Source organism: Hyaena hyaena, unplaced genomic scaffold (assembly GCF_003009895.1).
Source record: "Hyaena hyaena isolate Hyena2069 unplaced genomic scaffold, ASM300989v1 scaffold_400, whole genome shotgun sequence".
NCBI lineage: Eukaryota > Metazoa > Chordata > Mammalia > Carnivora > Hyaenidae > Hyaena > Hyaena hyaena.
The window spans coordinates 1,442,570-1,469,833 of NW_024081031.1; the positions used below are offsets into that span (position 1 = coordinate 1,442,570).

The 27,264-nt window shown below is 45.8% G+C and overlaps 1 protein-coding gene across 1 annotated transcript in view; it reads left to right on the forward strand.

Annotated features, from left to right (window-relative positions):
- The window catches only part of MAP3K9 (mitogen-activated protein kinase kinase kinase 9), a 78,096-nt gene that overhangs the window by 29,982 nt on the left and 20,850 nt on the right, over positions 1-27,264 (forward strand). Inside the window, exon 3 of the mRNA XM_039251839.1 lies at positions 18,774-18,954. Coding sequence (XP_039107770.1) covers positions 18,774-18,954 — 181 coding nt within the window. The remainder of the gene's footprint in view (positions 1-18,773; positions 18,955-27,264) is intronic.

Consider the following 27,264-nt stretch of genomic DNA (forward strand, 5'->3'; position numbering starts at 1 on the left):
TGAAGGGCTGACCCTTGTACTTCCGAACTCCACCCAGTACCTTGACCACTTATAATAGCATCAGGCTATTCTTATAGGAGAGACTTTGTGGCCCCTGGGCTGTGATAGAGCAAGGAGAATCTTCCTCTCTAAAATAATCTTTCTCCATTTTGGGAGGTAGAGTATGATCATTCCTGGGGTGGATGAGCAGTGAGCAGTTTTTCTCCCATGGTTGATTGTGACTGTTGATGAACTGGGAATCTGAGGTACAGAGCTTTTGGAACTGACCCTTATTCTCTGCACTTCTGATATAGGAACCTTGACCTCTCTTTGTCCTCTCTGAAGGCCCTTGATGCTGGAGTGGTAAGACATACATTTTAGAAAAAGGAAAAAGAGATGTATGGGTGGGGACAGGAATAGAAGATTCTTCTGTGAAAGTGGTAGTGACATAGGCACTGGACCAAGTAACAGGGTCCTGGTGATGGGTGGTAAATTGGAGACGCTTCAGTCATGGGTATTTCCTAGCTCTTATGGCCTAGTGTCTGAAGGGCCAATGGGAGATGATTCTGTAAGTCAAAGCAGAGATCCCAGATTAAGAATATTCTGTGTTTGGGGGGCACCCAGCTGGCTTGGTTGAGAGTCCAACTTCAGCTCAGGTCATGATCTCATGGTTCGTGAGTTTGAGCCCCACATTGGGCTCTGTGCTGACAGCCAGGATCCTGCTTGGGATTCTCTCCTTCTCTCTTTCTCTCTGCCCCTCTCCCCCCAAAAATAAATAAATAAAGCATTAAAAGCCAACAACAGCATTCTGTGTTGGGTGCCGCCGAACAGCTGAATTGGACCTTCCTGCCCCTGCTCACCACCAAATACATACCTATTTTGAGGGTCAAGGTCCAGTGTAGAGAACAAGACTTAAGGTCCCAGGACTCCCCTGCTTAATAGTTCTTCTCTGTAAACGTTTGAACATTTAGCATGAAGCCAGCTCTCCCGCGGACTTTACTGAGGCACCGTCTGGGGGGGGTGTGACTGCAAGGTGACCGGTGCTACTGTGTTTGCAGGGTGCGGCCACTCAAAGCAAACCTCACGATTTCTAAAACAATGTCAGACCTGGCTGGTATGGGACAGCTACTTGTCTTGCCCATCACCACCTCTCCCCTACCCCTGAGCTAAGGGACTGTCTCAGCCCTGGTACTTTTAGCACACATTTGCCCTAAGTAACACCCGCCAGCAAACTTTTGCCCCCACTCCTTGCCAAAGCCATGCTGCATTGGGTTTCTGTGAGCTTCCCAGGTACATAGTCTTTATTTCTAATGTACTCTTATTCAAATATAAAAAGCTGGTTCCCTTCCCTACAAGGATACAGAGCACTACTCAAGTGGTTTGGCTTTAGTCTGAGACCCCGGGGTTCTGGTGAAAAGGGCAGTGTGCGCAGAGGTAGAATTAGGTTTGACTCCTACTTTGGTGGCTTCTCTGCCAGTTCTCTTCTGTCCTAAATGCAGGTTTCCCTCGTTGCCCTTCCCTGTCACTAAGACATAGCCATCAACTTGACAGTGCTATAGGGAAACCACTCTTTTTTTTTTTTTTTTAGTTAAAAAAATTGTTTTAGTGTTTGTTTTTGAGAGGGAGAGACACAGAGCACAAGCAAGGGAGGGGCACAGAGGGAGAGACACAGAGCACAAGAAAGGGTGGGGCACAGAGAGAGAGAGACACAGAATCCAAAACAGGCTCCAGGCTCTGAGCTGTCAGCACAGAGCCCGATGTGGGGCTTGAACCCGCGAACCATGAGATCATGATGTGAGCCAAAGTCAGATGCTTAACCGACTGAGCCATCCAGGCGCCCTTAGAAAACTACTCTCAGTGACTCTTTCTTTGTACAGGACACAGGATTAGGTGAGGTTCCTGCCCAATTAATCTATGAGTCTGCCCCAAGACAAGTAAAATGAAGACGCGGGTTGTACATGCCGGCATGGGAGAGACTGGCCTTGTAGAGGTGTAATTGTTTGAGCCCCGGGGAGGGGAGGCGGCAGGGTGTAGTGGGATGGGCACAGAAGCCAGGCGGGACTCAAATCCTGCCTGTTTCTCTTCCTCTGTGTGGAAGAGTCACTTAGCCCTTGAGCCCTAGCTTTCTCATCGGTAAAATGAGCATGCCACGCACCTGGCAGGTTGCTGGGACAGCTAGATGACGTAGCGTGGGTGACGTTCCCAGTATTGTGCCTGGGACACGGTAGGAATGCAAGGAATTGTAGCTGGTGCTATTATTTTTTAATGATTTAAGTTTTTAAAAGTTTATTTATTTTGATAGAAAGCATGCACGCACGAGTGGGGGAGAGCCAGAGAGAGGGAGAGAGAGAATCCCAAGCAGGGCTCGATGCAGGGCTCTAACCCACCAGCTGGGAGATCATGACCTAAAGCTGAAATCAAGAGTCGGACCCCTAACCAACTGAGCCACCCAGGTGCCGCTAATGACTTAATTTTTAAAATATTAAGAAAAAATACCTGTTTAATGCGGACAATTTTTTATAACATAGATGAATATAAGAAAAACTTACCACCCCAAATCCCAGTGCCCAGAGATAACTAGAGTTAGCATTTATATATATATATATCCTTTGGATGTTTTTCTGTCCAATAAACAGCATATTCTTAACAAAAAGAACTCTGATCTAACCATGTATTTTTGTATACTAATGTTTTATTAAAGTATGGTCACGTATATTATTTCTTGCTACATCTTTTTTATATATGTATTTTAAAGTGCATATACAGTGTCTATTAAAAAGCTAAATTATATCACAAGGTTTATAATAAGAAACAAAGATCTCCTGCTGTATTCTTTCTTACTTCCTGAATCTTCCTCCTGGCTAGTGATCTTCTTGAGAGGAGGTACTGGTTTAATTTATATTTGAACACATTGTACTTAGCACAGTACATATGGGCTCTCTCTAAAGGGGGCTCCTTAAAAAAAAATTTAAGTCAACACTTATTATAGAACATGACATACTACTTAAAAAACATGCAGCTGAAACGTGTCAAGTGGATTCATCTTATGGAAGCTTGGAGAGGTTTTCCAAATCTTTGGCTATATTTATTGTACAGAGATTTTATTGACTGGAATTGTTGCTTTCGGTTTAGATTTTCTTTTTTTTTTTTAATTTTTTTCTTTTTTCTTTTTTTTTCGGTTTAGATTTTCAATTTGAATATGTCTGTTTGCTATGAGAGATTTTGTAGTAGCGGAATTGAACTTTGTACCTGTTAGATTAGGATAGCTGATGAGAAACAGGCACCCCAAGTAACAGTGGCTGAATTAAGAAATCTTTCTGTCTTGAATATAAAAGTCTGACAGGAGACAGCCCACGGTTAGCATGACATCTTCCACAAGCCATAGACTCCTTCCATTTCACAGCTCTGCCAGCTTTTAGGCATGTCTTATCATCAAGGTCCAAGGTAGTAGCTAGATCTCCAACTGTCACATCTACATTCCAGGCAGCACAGTGTGGGAAGGGATGAAGAACGGCCAACGGCCTTGAGCTAATAACCTTTAAGACCAGTTACGGAAGGCAGCCACGTGAGGCTGAGTCACCTGGCTCTGCTTTCGAACAGGGAGACTGGGAAATGTAGTTAATGTTATATGTGGCCAGGTGCCCATCATGCACTTGAGGGTTCTGTTACTATGGGATGAGGAGAGGATAACCACTGAAGGGCGACCAGCCGTCTGGGTCACAGCTTTCAGGCTCCATTACTATCATTAATCCCTTGTTAGTCCTTCCATGATATGTTGCCAGGATTGCTACCGTAGCAATTCTTTTCTGCTGTGTTTTCAATTTGTCTTCTGTTTCTCATGGAATGCTGCTGACTCTCTCCTTCTGTTGTTTTAACCCTTCCTTGGAGATTTCTCTCCCATCCCCTCCTCTGGAGGCACAAGCCTTGAGACACCTGCTTGGATGTGAGATGGTGGCAGACAGGGAGATCTTTTCCTCAAGGCCAGTAGCCTTCTGCTTTCTGCATGGTGGGCCTCCAGTCACATCATCAAGATCAATGGTCCAGTGGGGGGCTCTAGACCTCTGCGGAGGGGGCCGCTGCAAGGGCGTGTTGAATCTAAGCGTGTTTGCAGAGAGTGTAAATATTCATATGTCCGGTTTTCAAATGTGTGTAGATGCTACTGTGTTGGTAGAATGCAAATTTGATTAAAAGTCTTTTTCTCAGTGAGTATTTTAATATGGCAGGATGCTTGGGATACTGAATGTGATTTCATTCAAACCTGGGTTAGGTCCGGGCTCTGCCTCTTCCCGCCTGTGACCTAGCCTCTCTGGATTTCAGTCTGCACATCTGAAAGTGCCTTCCTGAGTTAGTGAGAGAATTGAAGTAAGATTATGGATGTAAATCAGTTAGCCCGGCGCACAGCACACATTAGCTCCCGTTAGCTCTGATACGTATTTTCTTCTTCTTTTTTTTAAGTTTTTTTTTTTTTTGGGTTTCTTTTATTTTGAGAGAGAGAAAAAGAGTGTGAGTTGGGGGGAAGGGCAGAGAGAGAGACAGAATCTGAAGCAGGCTCCAGGCTCCGAGCTGACAGCACAGAGCCCGACGCAGGGCTTGAACCCACCCATGAGATCCTGTCCTGAGCCGAAGTTGGACACTTAGAAGGCACCCCCTGTAGTTTCTTCTTAACCAACATTAAAGGTACATCTGCCATCATAATAGCATTTTTTCTAAAGCCGAAAGGACATATTTCGAGAGGTTGGGAACCATTGCTGTAGCTGCTGTTTTGGTGATTCTGATGTAGCCAGCCCTCAGACAGGTTTGGGGACCACCATCTAAACTGATTCAGTCAGAAACCTTTTGGGATGATTTGTACGTGTGCATGTATATATTTATTTAACTTTAAAAAATTTATTTATTTTGAGAGAGGCAGAGAGGGCGTGAGCAGGGGAGGGGCAGAGAGAGGGAGAGAGAGAATCCCAGGCTTTGCACAGGCTCTGCATGGTCAGCACGCAGCGGACATGGGGCTCAAACTCAGAAAACCGGGAGATCATGACCTGAGCTTAAATCAAGAGTAGAACGGTTAACCGACGAGCCCCCCAGGTGCCCCTGTATCCATTTATTGATTCAAGCAAGAAGAGTCCTTACTGAGCACCTATTATAGGAGAAAGGGAGCCATCGTGGCTCAGCTTTGCTCAGCTCTGGGACAGACAAAGGTCACCGTGCTGAGCGCTCTCTGGCTGCTCCAGGAGGGCTTTCCCACATCCAGGGGCTTCCTCTGCTGTTTCCTTCACTTGCCTCTTCTGTACCAGGAGAGGGTGGGTCCTAAGTCCCCCGGGACCCGCTTCTCCCCACTCTCTGCTCTTCTGATGGGGACTGGGGTTGTCCGTGAGTGGTGCCGGGAAGCACAGCCTTGCGGGTTGTGCCGCTGCAACCCAGAGGAGCTCTGCCGACCTCGCTGACCCGGCCCAGTTCAGCCGGGGCCTCCGCGGCCACGTCTCCCGGCGTCTCCGGGCAGCGCCGCACCTGCCGAGGCGGAGAGTCGGGGAGTCTAGGTGGTGAGTCATTCGCCTCCGTAAGCGAGTCTGGCCTCTCTCGGCCCTGCCTGGATGGACAGAGTTGGCTGAGGGTCGGGAGAGGCCAGGGGATGCCTGCCGGCCGGGCGCCTGCCACAAGGTAGTGGTCCACGCAGCAGGCTCTTCCGTGTGGCTCTTGCTCTCAGCCTGACGGGGAGATCACCCCGCCTTGGCCAGGGGACCTGTTGGCGCTCTGGGCTGCTGGGTGGGGCAGGAGCCTGAGATCTTCTTCCTTCCTCCGCTGGAGACAACGGGCTGCAGGAAGCTAATGTCTCGCCCGCTGACTCAGGTGCCCTAAGGCCTGGCTGTGGCTAGTGAATGGGACTTCTCTCTGGGTACAGTCATCTTGCCTGACTCCTCTTTACCCTTTGGTTTAGCTGTTACTCCACTCAGATGGGTGGTGGAGCTTGGCTGGCCCCAGGAGAGACCGCCACTGCGTGCAGGGAATTACAGACTCAGGATGTCAGAAGCAGGGGGGTCGGTGGGGGGCCTGGTACTGATCCGCGGTAGTAGAGCCAGAACCCAGATGTTCTGGGTCCTCAGCGGTTACTTTTTTTCCTTCTGCCTTTTTGCAGCTCAGAGGTGGTTTTTGTTGAGGTGGGAGAGAGGGGACGCTGTGACGTAGATCTGGAGGTTCAACTGGGCTTTGGAAGGAAAAAGCTGGAGTACTTGCCTAACTGGAGACATGGGAGAACTAAGCCCAGCTAAGGGAAAGCCTCCGCAGGTGCCTTTGGGTACGGACTGCAGCACCTTCCTTCTCCCTACACCAAAAAAAAAAAAAAAACAAGCAAAACCGAAGGCAGCCTCCCGGGCTGGGAGGGCAGATTGAACACACACACACGTATTGCATTTGCTGGTGCTCACTCTTAAAACCCAGCTAAACCTGCAGGAGCTCACAGGGCCAGCAGGAGAGGAGGCCAGAGCTGCCACGTTTTGGAAGCTGGAAAACAGGTGGATGAATGGTAACTAGGAGACTTAGGACATTTGGAAAAGATCATCTTAAACTCACAGTGAGAGGGGCGCCTGGGTGGCTCAGTCGGTTGAGCATCCTACTTCAGCTCAGGTCATGATCTCATGGTTCGTGGGGTCGAGCCCCGTGTTGGGCTCTATGCTGACGGCTAGCTCAGAGTCTGGAGCCTGTCTTCAGATTCTGTATCTCCCTCTCTCTGCGACCCTCCCGTGCTCATGCTGTCTCTCTCTCTCTCAAAAATAAATAAAACATTTAAAAAATTAAAAAAATAAACTGACAGTGAGAAAAGCAAAGAACCAATCAGTTTATAGCACAGACTCCTAAAAAGTCTAGCAACAGGCAGCCCCAGGCGCCTCTGGAGCTGGAGAGAAGTGAGGTCCTAAAGTAAGCAAGATTGGGTAGCAGTGGTAGGACTGCATTTGAGTCTCGTGGATCTTTCTCCTTCGCTCCACGCAGTCACCTGACCGCCTTTCCATTTGGGAGAGGTTAACAGTTTCAAGACAGGGGGACTAACCACAGTGGAGGGGATGGGTACTTTATTAATAAAAGGAGGGGTGGGGCGCCTGGGTGGCTCAGTCGGTTAAGCATCCGACTTCAGCTTAGGTCATGAACTTGCGGTCCATGAGTTTGAGCTCCACGTCAGGCTCTGTGCTGACAGCTCAGAGCCTGGAGCCTGCTTCAGATTCTGGGTCTCCCTCTCTCTCTGCCCCTTCCCCACTCGCACTATGTCTCTTTCTCAATCTCTCTCAAAAATAAATAAACATTAAAAAAAAGACGAAGGAGGGATGAAGTATTTACAGACTGAAGTGTGCATTCTAAGACCACCTCAGCCCTCCTCATGACTGGCTTCCCAGCACGTTGGTAGCTTGGCCTTTCCTTTCCCAACCGTTTGCAAGAATACTTCTCCCTGCGAGCTGACCAGCTCAAGAGAAGTGACCTCCGATATTTTTTTCTAGGCTTGTCTGGATTTCCCCACAGTGAAGCTCAAAATTGACACATTCCTCCTATGTGCTTAGAGATTCTAGTCAGCTTGCAGTTCCTCACACCTTTCCCTGCCTACTAATTATGGAAAACTTACAGGTAGGGGAGATCACATAATGAACACCCGTCTACTCACCAGTTTTAACGCTGGCCAACTTGAGGCTAATCTTCCTTTGTCACCCTGTTCATTCCCCAGCCTTGATTATTTTGAAGGATATCTGTAGCATCGTTTCATATTTCTAGTAAATATTTCAGTAAGTCCTTCAAAATATAAGGACTTTTTATTTTTATTTATTTTTAAAGATTTTATTTTATTGTATTGTATTTTTTTAATATTTATTTATTTTTGAAACAGAGAGAGACAGAGCATGAGCCGGGAGGGGCAGAGAGAGAGGGAGACACAGAATTGGAAGCAGGTTCCAGGCTCTGAGCTGTCAGCACAGAGCCCGACGTGGGGCTTGAACTCACGAGCCGTGAGATCGTGACCTGAGCTGGAGTTGGATGCTTAACCAACTGAGCTACCCAGGCGCCCCTAAAGATTTTATTTTTAAGTAATCTTTATACCAATGTGGGGCTGGAACTCGCAACCCCAAAACCAAGAGTTGCATGCTCTACCAGCTGAGCCACTCAGGCACCCCAGGACTTCTTGTTAAAACCTCAGCATGGGGGTACCTGCATGGCTTAGTTAGTTAAGCATCTGACTTCGGCCTAGGTTACGGTCTCACCTTTCGTGAGTTTGAGCCCCACAGCGGGCTCCGTGCTGACAGCTCAGAGCCTGGAGCCTGCTTTGGATTCTATGTCTCTGTCTGTTTCTGCCCCACACCTGCTTGCATTGTCTGTCTCTCTCAAAAATAAATAAATATTTTTTAAAAAGTTTTTTTTAAAATCTAACCACAATCTGGTTCTTAATCATGAACCAAGGATTGCTGTAACTCTGAATGAAAGTGCATTAGAGGCCAAAACACAGATAGGAAAAGCACCTGGAGCAGCAAAATACACTGGAGAAAACAAAGAAGTAAAAAAGAACCGTTGGTGATACACTCAGGTAGAGGAAAAGATATTGTGCCTCTATTAAAAGAACAGCTACCTGAGTGCCAAGCACCAAAAAAAAAAAAAAAAAAAAGAAGGATAAAGAGCTCCTTTAGCAATTAAAACCATGATATGGAAATGGAAAACCCACTAGAAGTGTTCGAAGTTAAAGTGATGACATTTTCTAAAGAAGATCAAAACGAAAAACCAGATGGGAAAAATAGAGGAGAAAAGAAAACTGGAAGGCCAGTCTAGAAAGCCCAATGTATGAATAATAGAGGTTCTAGAGCAAGAAAACAGAAATACAGGCACGGAAATTAACAGTAAGATGCTTCAAAGAAATCCTCTGTACTGAAGGACATGAGTGTTCAGATTTCAAAGTACTCACAAAGTTCCCACCTCAAGCCATGTCCCTCTAAGATTTCAGACCACAGGGGACGAAGAAGAGAGTAGAAATTTCCCAAAGGAGAAAAACATCACTTAGCATCAGAAAGCTCAATGGCTGGAGGCTTCTTAAGAGCAGTGTTGAAAGCAAGAAAATGATGCATAATACCTTCAAAATTATGAAGGGACATCTCCATTTCTATACCAAGTATGCGGATGGAAAACAGACGTTTTCAAGCAACAACAAAAAAGTACCTTCCATGCATTCTTTCTAAGGAGCGACTGGAGAATGGACACCACCAAAGCCAGAGAAGAAACCAGCTAAGAGAGAAAGTGGGGTGCAGGACACAGGGATTAACACAGGAGGCGGGTGAAGGAAAACCCCTGCAGACTGAGAAGGAAGAGCCCAGGAGAACCGGCCGTGCCCCAGACCTTGACGTTGGGCAGTTGACACCCTGCAGTGTGAGTCAGGACTGTCATTGCCAACTCAGCGGCTGGTGGTGTTACACTGATCTAACCTGAGGTCTGACTGCCTGGGCCAGATTCTTATCTGCACTTGGCTGTCTTGCTCATGTGCTGATGCAGCTCCTGGGCGCTCCTCCTTGCCCTGCTTACCGGATAGACAAGTGTTTTCTTTGCACAACCGGAGAAACAGAGGTAGGCCAACGTGAATTTAGAAATAGAAAATCCAGGGGAGCTCACACCTGTGAGGTCCATGACCTTATTTGGAAGTTTTGTCTTTGCAGATGTAATCAAGTTAAGATGAGGCTACGCGGCATGAAGATGGCTCTAATGCAATGACCGGTGTCTTTGTAAGAAGAGGGAAATTTGGGTACAGACACACAGAGACGAGAAGGCCGGGGGAAGACACACGCGCGCGCGCGCGCGCACATACACACACACACACACAGGGCACACAGCCAGAGGTGAAGACACTGCAGTTACCCTGAAGCTGAGGAGCCCCCAGAATTGCTAGCAGTCACCAGAAGCTGGAAGGGGCAAGGAGGGCCTCTTCCTTCCCTGGGGTCTTTGGAAGGAGCACAGCCCTGCTGACATCTTGGTTTTAGATTTGAATTCTAGCCTCCAGAACTCAGGGAGAATAGATTTCTGTTGTTTTAAGCCACCAAATTTGTGGTAGCCATTTTACAGCAGCCCTAGGAAACTAGTACACATAGCTCCATTTGTGCCAGCTACTCGCCTTTTCAAAACATCTTCTTCAGGGATGTATACACGGGCGGTAACATAAAAAAGTAGGGGAATGAGGGACGCCTGGGTGGCTCAGTCGGTTAAATGGCCCAACTCTTGATTTCGGCTCAGGTTGTGATCTCATGGTTTATGAGTTCAAGCCCTGCATCAGGCTCTGCGCTGACAGTGAGGACCCTGCTTGGGATACTCTCTCCTTCTCTCTCTGCCCACCCCCCCCAAAATAAATAAAATAAACAAACAAACAAACAAACATTTTAAATAAAAGTCTTTAGGGGTCCCTGGGTAGCTTGGTCGATTAAGCATCCATCTTTGCCCCAGGTCATGATCTCGTGGTTTGTGAGCTTGAGCCCCATGTTGGGTCCGTGCTGACAGCTCAGAGTCAGGAGCCTGCTTCAGATTCTGTGTCTCCCTCTCTCTCTCTCTCTGCCTTTCTCCTGCTCATGCTCTATATTTCTCTGTCTCTCAAAAATAAATAAACATTTTTTTAAAAAATTCGGGGCACCTGGGTGGCTCATTCAGTTAAACATCCATCTTGGGCTCAGGTCATGATCCCACAACTGGGGAGTTCAAGCCCCTCTTCAGGCTCTGTGCTGACAGCTCAGAGCCTGGAGTCTGCTTCAGATTCTGTGTCTCCCTCTCTCTGTTACTCCCCTGCTTGCGCTTTGTCTCTCTCTCTCTCTCAAGATCTCTCTCAAAAATAAACAAACTTAAAAGATTTTTTTTTTAATCTTAAAAAAAAAAAAAAGGTAAAGGAGTGAATGACAGAAACTGGGAAAGGGATGTGACCGGGAGGGACCACAGAGAGTTTCTAGGGGATTGGATGGGATTATAGGAGTTTTCATCTCATTTTCTGTAAACTGTACATACGTGTTCTGTACACTGTTCTATGTGTATACACATTTGACAATAGGGGGAAAAAAGACTAAACCAACCAAAACACAACAACACTCAGAACAGAGTTGGACCAGTTGCTCCATCTGGTGCTGAATCAGGTCGTAGAGAATGAAGGCCTAGGGGACAGAGCCTTGGCGCCAAGGTGAACGTTTAGCAAATCAGAGCCCCTTGTGCTAATGGAGATGAATAATAAATAAGAAATCTCAAAGCGATAAATCATCCACCAAAGCTAAATTTACCATTACGACATATGGGAGTGTCTCCTCAGTTATGCCAAGTTTTGAGAGCCTGGCTTCCAGCTAAATGGTATTAGGTCAGACTCCGAGCCCTCAGCGGCCTCCCCTGCCTGACTGATTTCTCCTTCTGATGACTTAACAGGAGCTGGCCTTTGAGGTGGTCAGCTTGAAATACCACTGAATCCCATAGAAAGTCACTCAACCTCTCTGTATTTGTGGAGGATTAAGATTCACTTTGGCATTAGTTTACCTTTATATCTCCCCTTTTCTTTGTTTGTTTTTTAATTTTAGAGAAGACAGAGAGCACACAAGCAGGAGAGGAAGGGGGCAGAGGGGAGAGAGAGAATCCCAAGCAGGCTCCATGCTCAGCATGGAACCCAATGTAGGGCTCAATCCCAAATACTCTGGGTTCATGACCTGCACCAAAATCAAGATACCCAACTGACTGAGCCACCCAGGCGCCCCCAATCACTTCTTTCTAATGGAGACAGAAGGCCTTAATGGAGTTTGATCTGTAATAGGGTCTACTGAAACTTAATAACAGTGGTTTTTGTTTTCCTTTGTTTTATTTGTACAGGTTAACTGATATTAGAAGAACATTTGTGTTTTTCATTTATAACAATATAAAATTTGTTTTAGTAATCTTTAGAAAGTCAATGTAAAGAAAAATACTAAGTTAATGGTATATAAGTGGTATCTTTTTTTTTTTAATGTTTTATTTATTTCTGAGAAAGACAGACAGCATGAGTAGGGGAGGGTCAGAGAGGGAGGGAGACACAGAATCTGAAACAGGCTCCAGGCTCTGAGCTGGCTGTCCACACAGAGCCTGACACGCGGCTCGAATCCACGAACCGTGAGATCATGACCTGAGCCAAAGCCAGACGCTTAACTGACTGAGCCATCCAGGTGCTCCTGTAAGTGGTATCTTGATCTAGAAATAATCAAGAATAATGTCCATAGGTTACTGAGGTTTAGAAGACTGTTTATGCTCCTGATGGTAGCAAAATGTGGGCCCTTATTGAAGTTTGTTTTGTCTTGACCTGATCTTCAATTTTTGTCTTGGATCTTTCCTTTTTTCTTGTTGTTTACTTATTTATTTTTAGAGAGAGAGAGTTCACTTTGTCTTGACTTTTAGTTTTGTCTTATATCTTTCTTTGTTGTTTATTTTTAGAAAGAGAGTGAGCACACGTACTTCTGAGCAAGCAGGGGAGAGGCAGAGGGAGAGGGAGAGAGAAACTCCCACGCAGGCTCTGTGCTGTCAGTGCAGAGCTCTGTGTGGGGCTTGATCCCACAAACCATGAAATTGTGACCTGAGCTAAAATTAAGAGTTGGATGCTTAACTGACTGAGCCACCCAAGTGCCCCTGTCTTGTATCTTCCTATTCAGTATGTAGAAGGCCCTTTAAGGGCAGAATCTCTAGCTTAGCTTTCCTTGTCACCCCCCCCCTCCCGACCTGGCAGCAGCCGGATGTGGTATTCATCACTGAACCCCGGCTTCATGTTCCTCTTTCTTCAATCTCGTTATCTTGCATGGTACTCATCGGCTCCCCTTTGTGCCTCAGGATGGATGACCCTGTGGGCTGTACGCCCCCAGCACCCATAGGATGGGGAAGGGGACTGTCTGAGAAGATGCACAAGATACTTCTTCAGTGAAATAAGTGAGGGGTCAGTTCTTTCAGAGTCTGGTTCTGTGCTGGCTCCTGGAGAGCGAATGGTGTGGGTTCCAGAAGAAAGAGAATGGGGTTTTTACCCTCGCGGAGTCTTGTCCAGTACATTCTGGAGATGACGAGACACACATGCAGCAGTTGGGAAGAATTTAAAAGAAATATATAAAGTTAAATTGGGATACTGATTTTGGGTGCTGAAGGAATAATTCAGGAAACAGGAGAGCAGTGAAGACTAGTTAGTCAATGGTAGCTTAGGGATCAGGCAGAACTTGAGATAAGCCTTAAAGACGCATAGGATTCCTTTCTGACCTCTGTATGGCACAGCACATGAAGAGAGATGTGGCTTTGGTCCCATCTCCATCCCACAGTTAACCTTGCTGTGTCTGTTTCAATATGGATGAAACTGGGAGAATGTTTGCATCGACTTCATAGGGTTGATTTAAGGATTAACTAAGGTGATGTATGAAAAGCTCTTCACATACATTATGTAAAGGGTGTCATGCCTCTACATAGCAAGTGATCAGTAATGGGTAGCTATCATTATTAATTTATCAACCATTCCATTTATTTATACAGCAAAAATTTATTGCATGACTATCATATGTCAGTTACGCCCAGGCTCCCCACCAGTGTCCTCAGTACCTTGAACACTGAGTCCCATGGCTTCCACTTATGTGTGAGACACTTAATCATGATAGTAATAATAATAGCTGAGTGGCTGTGTATGTGTCAGACCCTCTGCTACATGTTTTGTTGCTACATCACCTTTAATCTTTATCCCCATTTTATAGAAGCAAGAATAGAAGTGCAGAGTTTATGAAACTTGTCCAGAGTCATATATAGAGGGTAAAGCCTGGGATTTAAATTGTCTGCTTTTGCGTAAGTTTGTTTGTTTGTTTGTTTGGTTTTTAAATCCATACTGACTCTTGTTACTGTCACCATTACCCATTATGTTTCCCAAACTGTACTTGGCTGCCTCAAAGGGCCTTGCCTCTCAACCTCAGTCCGCAACATCACTCTTCTACTTGTCCCTCATGTCTGAAAGATGGGAAAACCCCCTTCTCCATTAAGCCTCTATATTTGGCTAGTCAGTAGGTTTTTGGTTCAGATGCACCTTTTCCCTGTGATCCCCTTCCCCTGGCCGGCACCTCCACTGACTTGGGCCTGGACTTGTTGATTATAGCATCTGTACCACTGCCCTTAGCTGTGAGGGGTGAGGTCTACACAGTACACTTGGATGGACTTCAGTAGATTTTGATAAAACATTCCCAAATTTTCTAAGAAGTAAAGCACAAATTTGTTAGTTCTGTAGGTGTTTGTCAGTGGTAGAAACTCAGAATGGTCTAACTTCAGAGGTACAGTTAAGTGAGTAGCTGTGATTATAACCTTTCTCTCCCTGGGAAAGCATTTTGGGAGGGAACTACTCCATTCTGTTTGAAAAGTAAAGCCTTTTTCTTTAACAAATGAGATAATTAGATATCCACATGCAAACAAATGAAGTTGGACACCCTTATATGATATACAAAAATGGAGTAAGAATGGATCAATGACCTAAATTTAAGAGCTGAACCTGTAAAATTCTTTTTTTTTAACATTTATTTATTTTTGAGATGGAGAGAGACAGAGCACGAGCTGGGGAGAGGCAGAGAGAGAGGGAGACACAGAATCTGAAACAGGCTCCAGGCTCTGAGCTGTCAGCACAGAGCCCAATGCGGGGCTTGAACCCACAGACCACGAGATCATGATCTGAGCCGAAGTTGGACGCTTAACTGACTGAGCCACCCAGGTGCCCCAAAACTCTTAAAACATACAAGTAAATCTTTATAAACTTTGATTTGGCAATGGAATTATTGATGTTACACCAAATGCATGACCAACAAAATAAGAAAAGATAAAAGTGGACTTCATCCAAAGTAAAAGCTTTGTGGATCCATGGACGTTGTCAAGGAATTAAAAAGACAGCCTGCAGACAGGGGGGAAATATTTGCAAATCATATATTTGATAAGGGTTTAGTATCCAGAATATAGAAAGAAGTCTTATAACTCAAAACAAAACACCATTTCTTTTTTAATATTTATTTATTTTTGAGAGACAGAGAGTGAGCATATGAGCAGGGGAGGGGCAGAGAGAGAGGGAGAGAGAATCCCAAGCAGGCTCCGCACTGTCAGTCCACAGCCCAACATGGGACTCAATCTCATGAACTGTGAGATCACGGCCTGAGCTGAAATCAAGAGTTGGACACTTAACCAACTGAGCCACCCAGGTGCCCCCAAAAGACATTGCTTGAAAGAAGATATACAGACAGCAAAGAAGCATGTGAAAAGATGCTCAGCATCATTAGTCATTAGAGAAATGCAAGGTAAAGCCACAATGAGATAGCAGTCCACATCTGCTAGGATGGCTGTCATCTAAAAAAATTAAATAAAAGGAAAATAACCGTGGGAAAATTGGAACCCTCATACATTGCTGATGGGGATGCAAAATGATGCAGCTAAAATTTTTTTGAGGGGGCACCTGGGTGGCTCTGTTGTTTGTGTCTGATTCTTTTTTGTTTGAGTCTGATTCTTGATTGAGGCCCATGATCCCAGGGTCATGGGATTGAGCCCCATACCAGGCTCCACCCCAGATTCTCTTTCTCTCTCCCTCTGCCACTCTCCCCCACTCATGCGTGTTCTCTCTCTCCAAAATTAAAAATAAAAAAATTAAGAAAAATAAAATGGCACAGCCACTGTGGAAAACAGCAACATAGAGCTACCGTTATAACTATTATTCCACTCCTAAGTACATATCCCAAAGGACTGAAAACAAATGAATATATGTACATATGTGTGTATTACTATATCACAATAATCAAAAGGTTGAAACAGCTCAAATGTCTATTGTGGATAGATAGATAAGCAAATGGTATATCTATGCAGTGGAATATTATTCAACCATAAAAAGGAATGCAATGCAGATACAAGCTATAAGATGGATGGACCTTGAGAACATTATTCTGAGTGTGTCATATATTGCATGGCTCCATTTATATAACATATCCATAATAGGTAAATGCATAGAGAGAGAGCAGATTGGTGGCTGCTAGGAGTCGGGTGGAGGGGAGAAGGGGGAATAATTGCTTGATGAATATGGATTTCCTTTTGGAGGTGATGAGAAATGTTCTGGAACTAGATAAAGAGAGAGAGGTGTAGCCAGGATCACTAGCTGGTGTCTAATTACGTCTCCTCTTTGCTGAGGTCAGGACCCCAAGGCCGGGAATTTCTAACTCTGATGCCTTCACAGGTCCAACCTATGGGGATACGTGTCTGAGGTCAGCTGGAGAGAAGGCAGCAGGGCGTGGTGGGGATTAGGTGGAACTGGGCTGGACCTGCACTGTCTAAAAGTATTCATATTCAGGCAGACCTCTCCTGGGCAGATTCTTGCCCCATCTCCATCACTCTCCATCCCTGTTGAGCCATCTGGCTGGCTAATGTATTTAAATGTCATCTTCGCTGTACCATTCATTCTCTCCAAACCCATGTCCTATAACAGAACCTAAACTTCTTCGCTTCCCCTTCCAGCATAGAATCTGAGGAAGCTCAGCTGGTTCTGGATGCATCATCAGATGGTTACCCTCCTCCCACTCACCCTGTCCCTGCACCTGGAGTTTGGGGAGATCAGACTAAATCCCATCAGTTGTGTCAGGGGATGGGTTCACTCTGCATCTTTGGTTTAAGGGTGGCTTAGAGAGAGATGGTCAGCAGCTGGTGGCTGCCTCTGTACAGGGGATGGTGGGTTTCTTTAGTGCCAGTGGCAATTTGAGTGCATATTTTGTTATATCTGCCAGCAGAGAGGGGGAGAGGGGCACAGAAGAATCTGGAAAGATTTTTGTTATTCGAGGAGATGGAGAAAGTTTTTTTTTACATCTACCAAGCATTTAGAGACTCTGATCCATTCAGCTTAGAGCCAGGAGGGGTGTGTCAGGGGAGTCCGGGAGAGGGTGTGGAGGAAGGAGACCTCTCCATTAGATCTAGGGAGGGGCTGTTTTCCTTTGTGCTTCCAGCTTAATAGCTGCCTGTAATCCCTCTTTGCTGCTGATTTTCTGAGAAGCACGTAGGACATAGAGATCTTTGGCCCACATCCTTCCAATAGGTAATAATCTAGTGGGCATTTGCAAGCTCGGGGCAGGATGAGAAAAAGTATAGTTGTGTGACTTGAGGGAACTGCCTAAGGCTCCTGTGCCCTCAAAGGGACCCCTAAACCCTTGGCACCCAAAGTACCACCATCACACATCCTGTTATTGAAGGAGTTTGAGCTCTCAAAGAATCGTAAATTGCAAATGCCTCTCAGAGGTAAAGGTGAAGCCTTCTGAAGAGGCCCTCAGCTGGAGTCACTGGAGAGTCAGCCGTGGGAGGGTGTATCCCAATACTGTAGGGCTCAGAGCCCATGTTTTTCACTGTTTACCTAGACAGAGTGGCTGGAGGAACTGAGTCAACCTTTTTTAGTTGTTATTCTGTCTTCAGTGGATTCCTTTCCTCACCCTCCCCATTTGTACTTGAAGAGCAGGAATGGGAAGAGACCCTTCCTTCCTTCTCTGAAATCTTGAGTGTAGAACTCTGAATCCCAGGTGTTCAGTGGCTGGCCCAGAAGGAGCTGTGCTTCTGTGGGGTCTTCAGAGCCTTCCTACTTGTGGAAATGGAGGCCTGGCTCGCACGCTACCCAGCTGCCCACTCAGAGCTTCTCAGCTTGGCGTATGGCACTTCAGTCACTTAGCGTGTTTGCTCTTTTTTTTGTTTTTTAATTTATTTTTGAGAGAGAGAGATAAAGTGCCACTGAGGGAGGGGTAGAGAGAGAGGGAGACACAGAATCCCAAGCGGGCTCCAGGCTCTGAGCTGTCAGCACAGAGCCCAATGCAGGGCTTGAACTCATGAACCATGAGATCATGACCTGAACTACTTAACCGACTGAGCCACCCAGTTGCCCCTTAGCATGTTTGCCCTTTTTACGAAGATTGACTCCTGCAAGGGGATGCAGACCACTGGAACCATCATGTAGGTGAAGTGGCTGCCCCAGCTACTGTCCTAGGAGAGCCAAGATGGTGCCACACTGTGGTGCTAGAACTTGGGAGACAGGCCCAGAGTATTACTGGTTCAGTGCACCAGTTTTTTCTTCCTGGGTCATACACACAGAGAGATTCATGGCTGTGAACATGCGTGTACCCTCTGACTTCTCCAACTTGTCAGCCAGTTCTCAGTGGCTGGCGGTGGTTTGTGGGGGTGGGGGCCTGTTCCTGGATCAAGGGAAAAATCTCTGTGCCCAAAAGACATGCTTTCTTACAAACTTAAGTAACTTGGAGAGGTTCATGGAAACTGCAGGCGCTGTCTGAAACCTTAAAAATCCACTATGCACCTCCATTCCTTGTGGTCTGAGAGTGAGTATGGCCCAGAGGTGGCTGGGCAGACAGGAAGCCCAAGGAGCCACTCTCAGAAGGGTCAGCTGCCAAGACCTCATGGCTCCCTCCATAGGGTAACAATGGGTTGTGTGCCGTGAAGGTTAAGAGAGAAGGGTCTTGAGTCAGGCTGCCTATGTCAGTCCTGGAGTATTAGTTAGTGCTGTATCTCAGTTTCCTCATCTTGTAAAAAGGATATGGCAATGGTACCTACCTCATAAGGTTGTTGTGAGCTAAAGACAATGCCTATAAAGGACTTGGCACAAAAATGGATGCATCGTAGGTACATCTTAGCAAAAACGATGGTTCCTACCATCAGTCCGTGGTAGCTGCACAGTGGAGCCTAAAGGAGAGGATAAGAGTCTGGCAGGAGGGCTCTGTATTTGGTGCTTTCCCTGTGATTAATGCAGACTTTCTGGTTTCTTCTGTGTTCCTTTTCTTGCCCAGTATTGATCCTCCAGAAAGTGGAGAATGGAGACCTGAGCAACAAGATTCTGAAGATCACTGATTTCGGCCTGGCTCGAGAATGGCACCGAACCACAAAGATGAGCGCAGCAGGGACGTACGCTTGGATGGCGCCCGAAGTCATTCGTGCCTCTATGTTTTCCAAAGGCAGTGATGTGTGGAGGTAAGGACCAGAGGGGCAGGGGCAGGGCTGCCCTGGTCTATTTTGGCTGTACATGTGTTTCAGGGCTTGGAGAGTTGAGGATGCATAGACTCCCAGGCACCCCAAGTAGGTCAAAGTGACCCCTTCCAAGCAATCTACAGTAATTCCCAGGTTGCCCTGGGACAGTTTCTAATGCCTTCATCTATCCAAAATTCCTTCAGTGCTGTGGCAAGTACCACCCCTACGTGTTAGTGATTGCTCTGTAGGAAAGACCAGTAGATCCCAGGGGCAGTGTGTACGCCCATCTCTGACTGTAAGGTGCTAAAGGCACCCAGGAATTCCTGGGGACCTTCCACAGGGTCACCGTGGCTTCCTTAGCAACTGTGGCTGTTACTGCTGGACTTGTTCTCACTGTAAGTTCTTCAGCTGATGAGTATTCTTTGTGCTATCTCTCTTCTTTTGGTGGGTTGGAAATTATTCTTTCTAGTTATCTAGTTAACCTCTTTAGTCAGGGCACTATCTGTTGGACATTGATATAGAAATGGGAAAAGATGGAACTCAAGCATGTACTGAAAACTGCAAAGTCACAGATTAGACCAGCCATTCCCCTAGTAGATGTCAGCCCAAAGGTCATAAGGACATAGATCTAAAAGTCTTATCCTCACTGATGGGAAGAAGAGCTTCTACAGAGTGTGCATCCTCCTGGCTGTGAGAAGTAGCATCACCGTGGTGCACCAAAAGAAAGGACCATAGGTTATCCTTGGACTTTAGTCTATGAAGTTGTTTCTTCCTGATGAGTTGTAAAGTGAGCCTGTATGTGTATATGATGAGTGTGTGTATTTTTAAAAAAACAGCTTTATTGAGATATTACACACATGACGAAGTTCACCTTTCAAAATGTCTAAGTCAATGGTTTATAGTAAATTTACCAACTTTGTACCAGTCAACATTGTTATTACCTTGCTAGGGTCGCTGTAACAAATTACAGCAGACCTGGTGGCTTTAAACAATAGAGCTCTGTGGTCTGGAGGCCAGAAGTCTGAAATCAGTACTAATAGGGCCTATGCTCCCTCTGAGACTTTGGGGGAGATTCTGTTCCACATAAGGATTTTGGATATTAGCACATGGATATATCTTTTTAGGGTTACCATTCAAACTACTACAATACTGTCTATGTCCAGAATATTTTTATCACCCCAAAAAGAAACCCAATACCTATTGGTAGTTGTACCCCAATCCTACCTCCCCCGGCCCCCAGCAACTGCTAGTTTACTTTCTGCCTCTATGGATTTGCCTATTAAAGATGTTTCTTGTACTTGGAATCCTACATGTGGTCTTTGTGACTGGCTTCTTTCATTTATCATGTTTTCAAGGTTCATCCGTGTAGAATCATGCATCAGAACTTCATTCCTGTTTATAGCTGAATAATATTCCACCCTATGGAGATTTATCCATTTATAAGTTGATGGACATTTGCATTGTTTCCACTATTTGGCAAGTGTGAAAAATACTGTTGTAGACATTTTTAGGCAACCTTTTGTGTGAACGTAGATTTTCATTTCTTTCAAGTATATATCTAGAAGTGGATTTGTTACGTCCTATGGTAATTCTGCTTTTAGCTTTTTGAGAAACCACCAAACTATTTTTTTTTTTTTACTACAGCTGAGATTTTGATGGGGTTTATGTTAAATCTGTAGATCACTTTGGGGAGCATTGCCATATTAACAGCGTTAAGTCTTCTAATCCATGAACATGGGCTATATTCCTATTTACTTAGGCCTTTTCCAATTTCTTTTAGTGATGTTTTGTAGCTTCTGTATATTGCATCATATTTCCCCACACATTAATTATAGGGTGAAGTGACTGTTATGAAGAAAAGAGTTTTCTTTCCTTAAACTGTCTGACCAGATTTCATTAGTGTGAACTGTGTAGTGCTATTCCAATGTTTTTGACCTACAAAAACAGCAATTTCATAGGCTTCGATCTAACGGTTTCATTACTTGACTAAAGGCTATATGAGAATAGCTAATATAGTAATTAGTCTAAGCTACTATTACAAAGAGACCTACAGATGCAGTGGCTTAAATGAAGTAGAAGTGTATTCCTTTTTCAAAGAGTAGTCCAGACAGTCCAGGCCGTAGGGGAGCTGTGCCCCATGAGATCCTCCAGAAATCCAGGTTCTCTCTGGATCCCTCAGTGCATTCTTCTTATCTAAATGGTTACATCTGAGTGACTGTAACTTCCACATTATATTTTACAGAAACTGAGAAAGAGAGCTTATCCATGGCAAGCGGGTTGTCTTCAATTTGGAGACAACCCGGAAGTTGTGCACATCTCCTGCCCTTGGTTATGCTCACACACCTGGCTCCGAAGGAGGCAGACAAATGTAGGCTCCAGCTGGCTGACTGTGTGTCCAGCTAAAACTCTTCTAATGGAAGAAGGGGAGAGTGGATTTGAGGGACAATCAGCCACTTGCCACACTCACCTTTATCTTACCTTTCTTCATGGGAAACCATGACTTCTCAGTAGCATTAGTGTTTTCTACTTCCTGTATTCCTGTGAGCCTTCTTTCCCAGCCTGGCCGTGAAAATGTTAGATTTTATTGTCACACACGCCAAAGGTTTCTGTCACTGTGATTGGGACAGAGTTGCTGCAAGTATCGAGGCACATTCTTTGTGGGAAGGGAAAGCCCAGATATCTAATGTAAGGCCTTTTCATGGTGACAGAAATGGCCAGCAAGGAACAGCAAGGCCATTGTAGGGGTTGTCCATCATGGAAGGAACAGGCCAGGACCATTCATCTTTTACCCAAAGTGTCCTTGTTCTAGGACTAACCTCCAGGTCTTGCCTTTCAACCACAGATCCTGAAAATAGGCTTGAGGAGTGTTTGGTGAGTTATCTGATGAAGTTATTCCACTCTTAGTGCCTGGTTTTTTGTTCTTTTCGAAATCTTTCTTTCTCAAGCTTCCCAAGGGAATAGCTTGGAGGTAAGCCCCAAATCAGTAGCACTTTGGATGAGGTGGCTTGGATGTGGTCACGTGGTCTGCTGTGCCAGTGGGTCTCCCAGTTTAGAATTGTTCCCGGGACTTCAGCTTCCTGACTCATCTTGGTTGATGAATGTGGTTTGAAGACATAACTCACTGTGCTCCCTCCCACTGTCTTAGCCTCCACGCTGCAGCGTTCCCTGCGAGGAACAAGGTATAGGAGCCCATTAGATGGGCCTTTACTCTTGCACTCCTTGAGCCGACTTACCTAAGTGGCTCCAGATGATCTCGTACCTTTGTCAGAGGAAACCTTGTGCCCATTGCTGTGTGTACAATATGCATACACTGTTAACAGTATTTGCCACCCACGCAAATGCTTATGAGCAAGGCTCTATGCTAAATACCCCATTTAAAAAATATTTTTTAGTGTTTTATTCATTTTTTGAGAGAGAGAGAGAGACAGAGTGCATGTGGGGGAGGAGCAGAGAGAAGGGGAGACAGAGACTCTGAAGCAGGTTCCAGGCTCTGACAGAGCCTGATGTGGGGCTTGAACTCACGAACCACGAGATCATGACCTGAGCCAAAGTCGGACACTCAAGTGACTGAGCCACCCAGGTGCTCCACTATACCTCTTCTTTTAATCTCATTTATTCCTCACAAGAATCCCCAAAAGTAGAGGATATTATTTCCATTTTACAGATAAGGTGACTGAGGCTTAGATGGTTTAAGTCACATGTCCAAGTTCATCCAGGTGGTAGAGGTAATGCTGTGATTAGAATCATAGGAAGTACCCGGGTGGCTCAGTTGGTTAAGTGTCCAACTCTTGAGCTCAGGGTTGTGAGTTCAAGCCCCACGTTGGGCTCTGCACTGGGTGTGAAGCCTACTTTTAAAAAAAAAACAACAACAAAAGAACTAAATATGTGTCTCTTAATACTTTGTGGTTTAGCCATATTGCCATCTATATACCCTTGTGCCTGCACTTTGGGCAGCTTCTCCCAGGGTGATTGGGCCTGGGGTCAGTAGGGTCCTAGGGCTCAGAGAGGGCCCATGCATGCCCAGGAGCTCAGACAACATTTGTTCCCAAATTAACTTGTAATTCATTCACTCATTCAGGAAATGCTTGTTGAATATTTACCATGTGCCAGGTACTGGACAGAGCCTGTGTCCATCTTCTACCCTTCCTGGAGGGTCTGGGGCCTCTGGGCTTCTTCTTACTGAGTGTGTCTTAACTGCTTTTCAAGAGTAGTTCTCTGGGCCTCTTCCACATACTGTGATGGAAGGTATGATGATAGCGGCCCAGATCCTCAACTTCAAGTATTTCCTGATGTGCTTGGATTTAGACCACTGCAGGAGTAATTGACCAAGTATTTCCCTTTGGTTGTGCTGTGCAGAGAGTGCAGTGGTTAGTGGTCTCCTGTAATGACTTCTTGCCTGATGTGTGTGGGATGGGGTGGAGGCATTTTACGTTTTCAAAATTATAGAAATAGGAGCACCTGGGTGGCTCAGTCTGTTAAGCGTCTGACTCTTCATTTCAGCTCAGGTCATGATCTCACGGTTTGTGAGTTTGAGTCCTGCACAGGCTCCGCATTGACAGCATGGAGCCTGCTTGAGATTTTCTGTCTCCCTCTCTCTCTGCCCCTACCCTGCTCTCAAAATAAATAAATAAACATTCAAATAAAATAAGATTATAGAAGTAAAAATTTGTTCACCATAGGAAAAATAGAAAATATGGGTAAACAAAAAGAAAAAAAAAGGGAAAAAGAAATCACCCAATACTACTTCTAAAGATAACTTGGGTTAATATTTTGGTGCGTTTATTTCTGTTCATGTGCTCATCTACCCATCCCTTAAAATGAGATCACTCTGTTTTGTAAGCTGCTTTTGAATATAATCTAAGGGCACTTGGGTAGCTCAGTCTGTTGGGCGTTCAACTTTGGCTTAGGTCATGATCTCATGGTTTGTGGGTTCGAGTCCTGCTTCAGGATCTGTGCTGACAGCTTAGAGCCTAGAGCCTGCTTCAGATTCTTTGTCTCCTTCTCTCTCTCTCTGCCCCTCCCTTGCTTGTCTCTCTCTCTCTCTCTCAAAATAATAATAATAATAATAATGGATATAACATAGCATGAGTATATTGCCATATCAATAAATATTTACTATGTCAATGTATCATGTATATATTACATATATATTAATAAATAGACTGTCATTTCGAATGAGGTCTAGTTAACAACAACAACAAGAACAGGGGTGCTTGGGTGGCTCAGTCAGTTAAGCATCCAACTTCAGCTCAGGCCATGGTCTCACGGTTCGTGGGTTCGAGCACCGTGTCGGGCTCTGTGCTGACAGCTCAGAGACTGGAGCCTGCTTCAGATTCTGTATCTCCCCCTCTCTCTGACCCTCCCCTGCTCAGGCTGCTTCTCTCTGTCTCTCTCTGTCTCTCTGTCTCTCTCTCTCAGAGAAATAAATAAAACGTTAAAAAAAAAAAAAAAAACAAAACAAGAACTGTGTTACTTTACAATTTACAGAGTGCTTTCATATGTAGTAGTTCAACTGTCGTAGCCAACAATTGTTAAATAGTGTGGTTTCTAGAATGTGGGGGCACAGCCAATTATCAAGTCCAGAAGCCCATTCAAAGGGCACCCTCTCCTTTCAGGGTATGTGTCTTAGAGACAACATAAGTTAATAAGAAAAATAGCCCTGGTCCAGCTCCAGTGTGGATTTGCTGTGCCTTTGGTTGGGCAGCTATTTGCTCTGATGCTTTTCCTCACTTTGAGAACATAGAACACCTCTCCCTGACCTGTGACCCCACCAAACAGTGGGAAGGATTACCATACCTCTGGAGGTGGTCAATCAGTGACACAGGGTACGTTCCCCAAGGTTTGCAAGGACCCCTGGGAAATCACTGACAGCACTGTGGGAACTGGTGGCTCTCCGTTGGGGGAGGGACTGAGGCAGAACTTTAGCTGAGCTGGTACTTCCAGGCCACTTGTGCTCGATCTTGAAAGGTTCTGTTGACCTTCTGTCAACCCTGGGAGGGCATCAGAATGGGTCAGACCTGAGGTAAATCATGTGGGCTTCTCCTGCCCACCTCTCATGGGGGCTCAGACACATCGAATGTGTCATTCTTTAGTTCCTTTCTTGGACTCTGTTCCTGCCAAAGGAATGCCAAGGCTTCATTTACATTACCACCTTGTGTTAGTGAAATAAAGAGGAACATTGGCAGAGGAGAACGAACTGGTTCCGTCATCCCCAGAAATGCTTCTTCCCTGATTGCTGGTGTCCCTCAGCAAGGCTCTCAGCAGACACTGCAGTCTCTCCCTAAATCCCACCAGAGGCTTTCTCATTTCAGGACCTTCCCAAGGGGAAACACACAGTGTTTACTAGCCATAGAGGGTAGCTTCCGGAGAAGCAGTTGTTATTGTTATTTATTCTTTGCAGTTATTCTGTGTGATAGGAATTGGCTGTTTTGTTGCACAGGTGAGGAAACTGAGGCTTGGAGAGGCAAGCTGCCTTTCCCAGGGCCACACCACTGTAAATGGTGAAGCAGACATGCTTGACTCAAGTCTGTCTGAACCTCTCTTGGGCGGCATCTGAACAGTTTCTCCTAGTGGTGGGGCTTTTCACATGGAACAAAATGCTGTTGAACAAAGAAACAAGCCAGGTGAGAACAGGGCTGCCCTCGCTGAAACTGAGAGAGATGGAGTCCCTGTTCCGCCCTCTTCCCGGTGGCCTGAGACATCTCCATGGGTCAGCGAGGACTCAGCATGAAAATCATCACAGTGTGGATGCAAGGACACAAACGGGACATGTGTTTAGATCTTTGAAATTCTCTACTGTCTTTCCAGGTAGTTAGGGCTCAGACACCAGTCCTCTTGCCCTGAATGGAAGAGAGGGTTCTGGGGGACCTTGGGTGTTTGTTCCCCAGAGCGAAGGTTGGCAGTAATTCCGGGAGCAGACGACTGAAGATGAGGGTCACTGTAGCCTAGGAGTCTCATCCGCAGTGCGGACAGTTCTTAGAGGTCACTTGGTAGCAGCTGCCAGGCACGACTGCTGTCTGGATGAGTCACAGTAAAGATTTGGCAGGAGAATGAATAATGGTGCTGTTCTCGGTATTCAGGGCTTACTCCGGGGCGCCCAGCGCAGCCTGCGGGACCGTCTGTCCATGCGCTGTCTCCCTTACCCACCCACCAGCGCACTCACCAGACGGGGGCCTACTATGTACAGCCCCCAAGAAAGCAAAGGTTAAACTACTCTCCCTGCTCTCGAAGAGCCCATAGGCTGCAGTCCATGGCAGCCCCAACAAGGGTTAAGTAACACTGGCAGTGTCAGCGAAGGCTTCCCTGAAGCGTCTGACATTGTTGCCGTCCGCCGCAGACTAAGACCCACCTCCCTGTCACGACAAGACCTGCTGCTGTCTTCCAGGCTTTCTTGGTTGCTGAGATCCATAAAGAAAGTGACGGTATTCGGAGGGCACACTGGGGGAAAGCCATTGCCCAAGGAGACTGGCTAGGCTGCTCCTGGGTTCCATCTACGGGGATCTTCTGGGATGCTCCGGTGCATTGGTTGGCACACTGCCCTTCTTTGGAACGATGCCAGGTCACCTGGGATTCCTGGAGGGCGAGCCCTGGCTTTGTAGTGCGGATCCCTGTCTTCTGTTAGCTAGCAGTCAAGGTTTAGCTACTTCCTGCCCTATTCTGGTCTGGTTTGGGTGGCCAGGAGTCCATCTTGGTCTCTTTGTGCACTCATGGTATGTCTCTTGTGGCCCCTCTGTGTTCGAATTGACATCTTTTCTGTTCCTCTCAGTAGTCTCTTTGTAGATAAGATCTGTGTCCTGTATCCCAGTGTCCTGCAGTGAGCCTGAGGCACAGTAAATCTTTAGTAGATGTTTAAAATGAATGAATAAATGGTGGTGCACTTGAATTTGAAAGACGATTAGAGTTCACCTAGCAGAGAAATGGTAAAAGGGGATTCTAGACAGAGGGAATTGAGAGTTGGTCCAGGGCCCACCATGACTTATTCCATGTGTGCCCTTAATATATGCTGCTAAACTTACCTGAAACTTGCTTTCGTCATCTGCAAAATGGTGATAATATTTATCTTGCAAGTTTGTGGTAGGGATTCAAGATGATGTTTAGAAAGGCCTTAGCACCTTGTGCATACAAAGTACCATGATGAAATAGATATTAAGCTTTTTATTAATCTCTGTGCCCAATGTGGGGCTCGAACTCATGACCCTGAGATCAAGAGTCGCATGCCTTACCACTGAGCTGTGTTTTGTTTGAAAATAACATGACTTTGTTGGTTATTAACTACTGATGAGTATTTTTAAAAATTTGAGGCTTGTGTTGAAA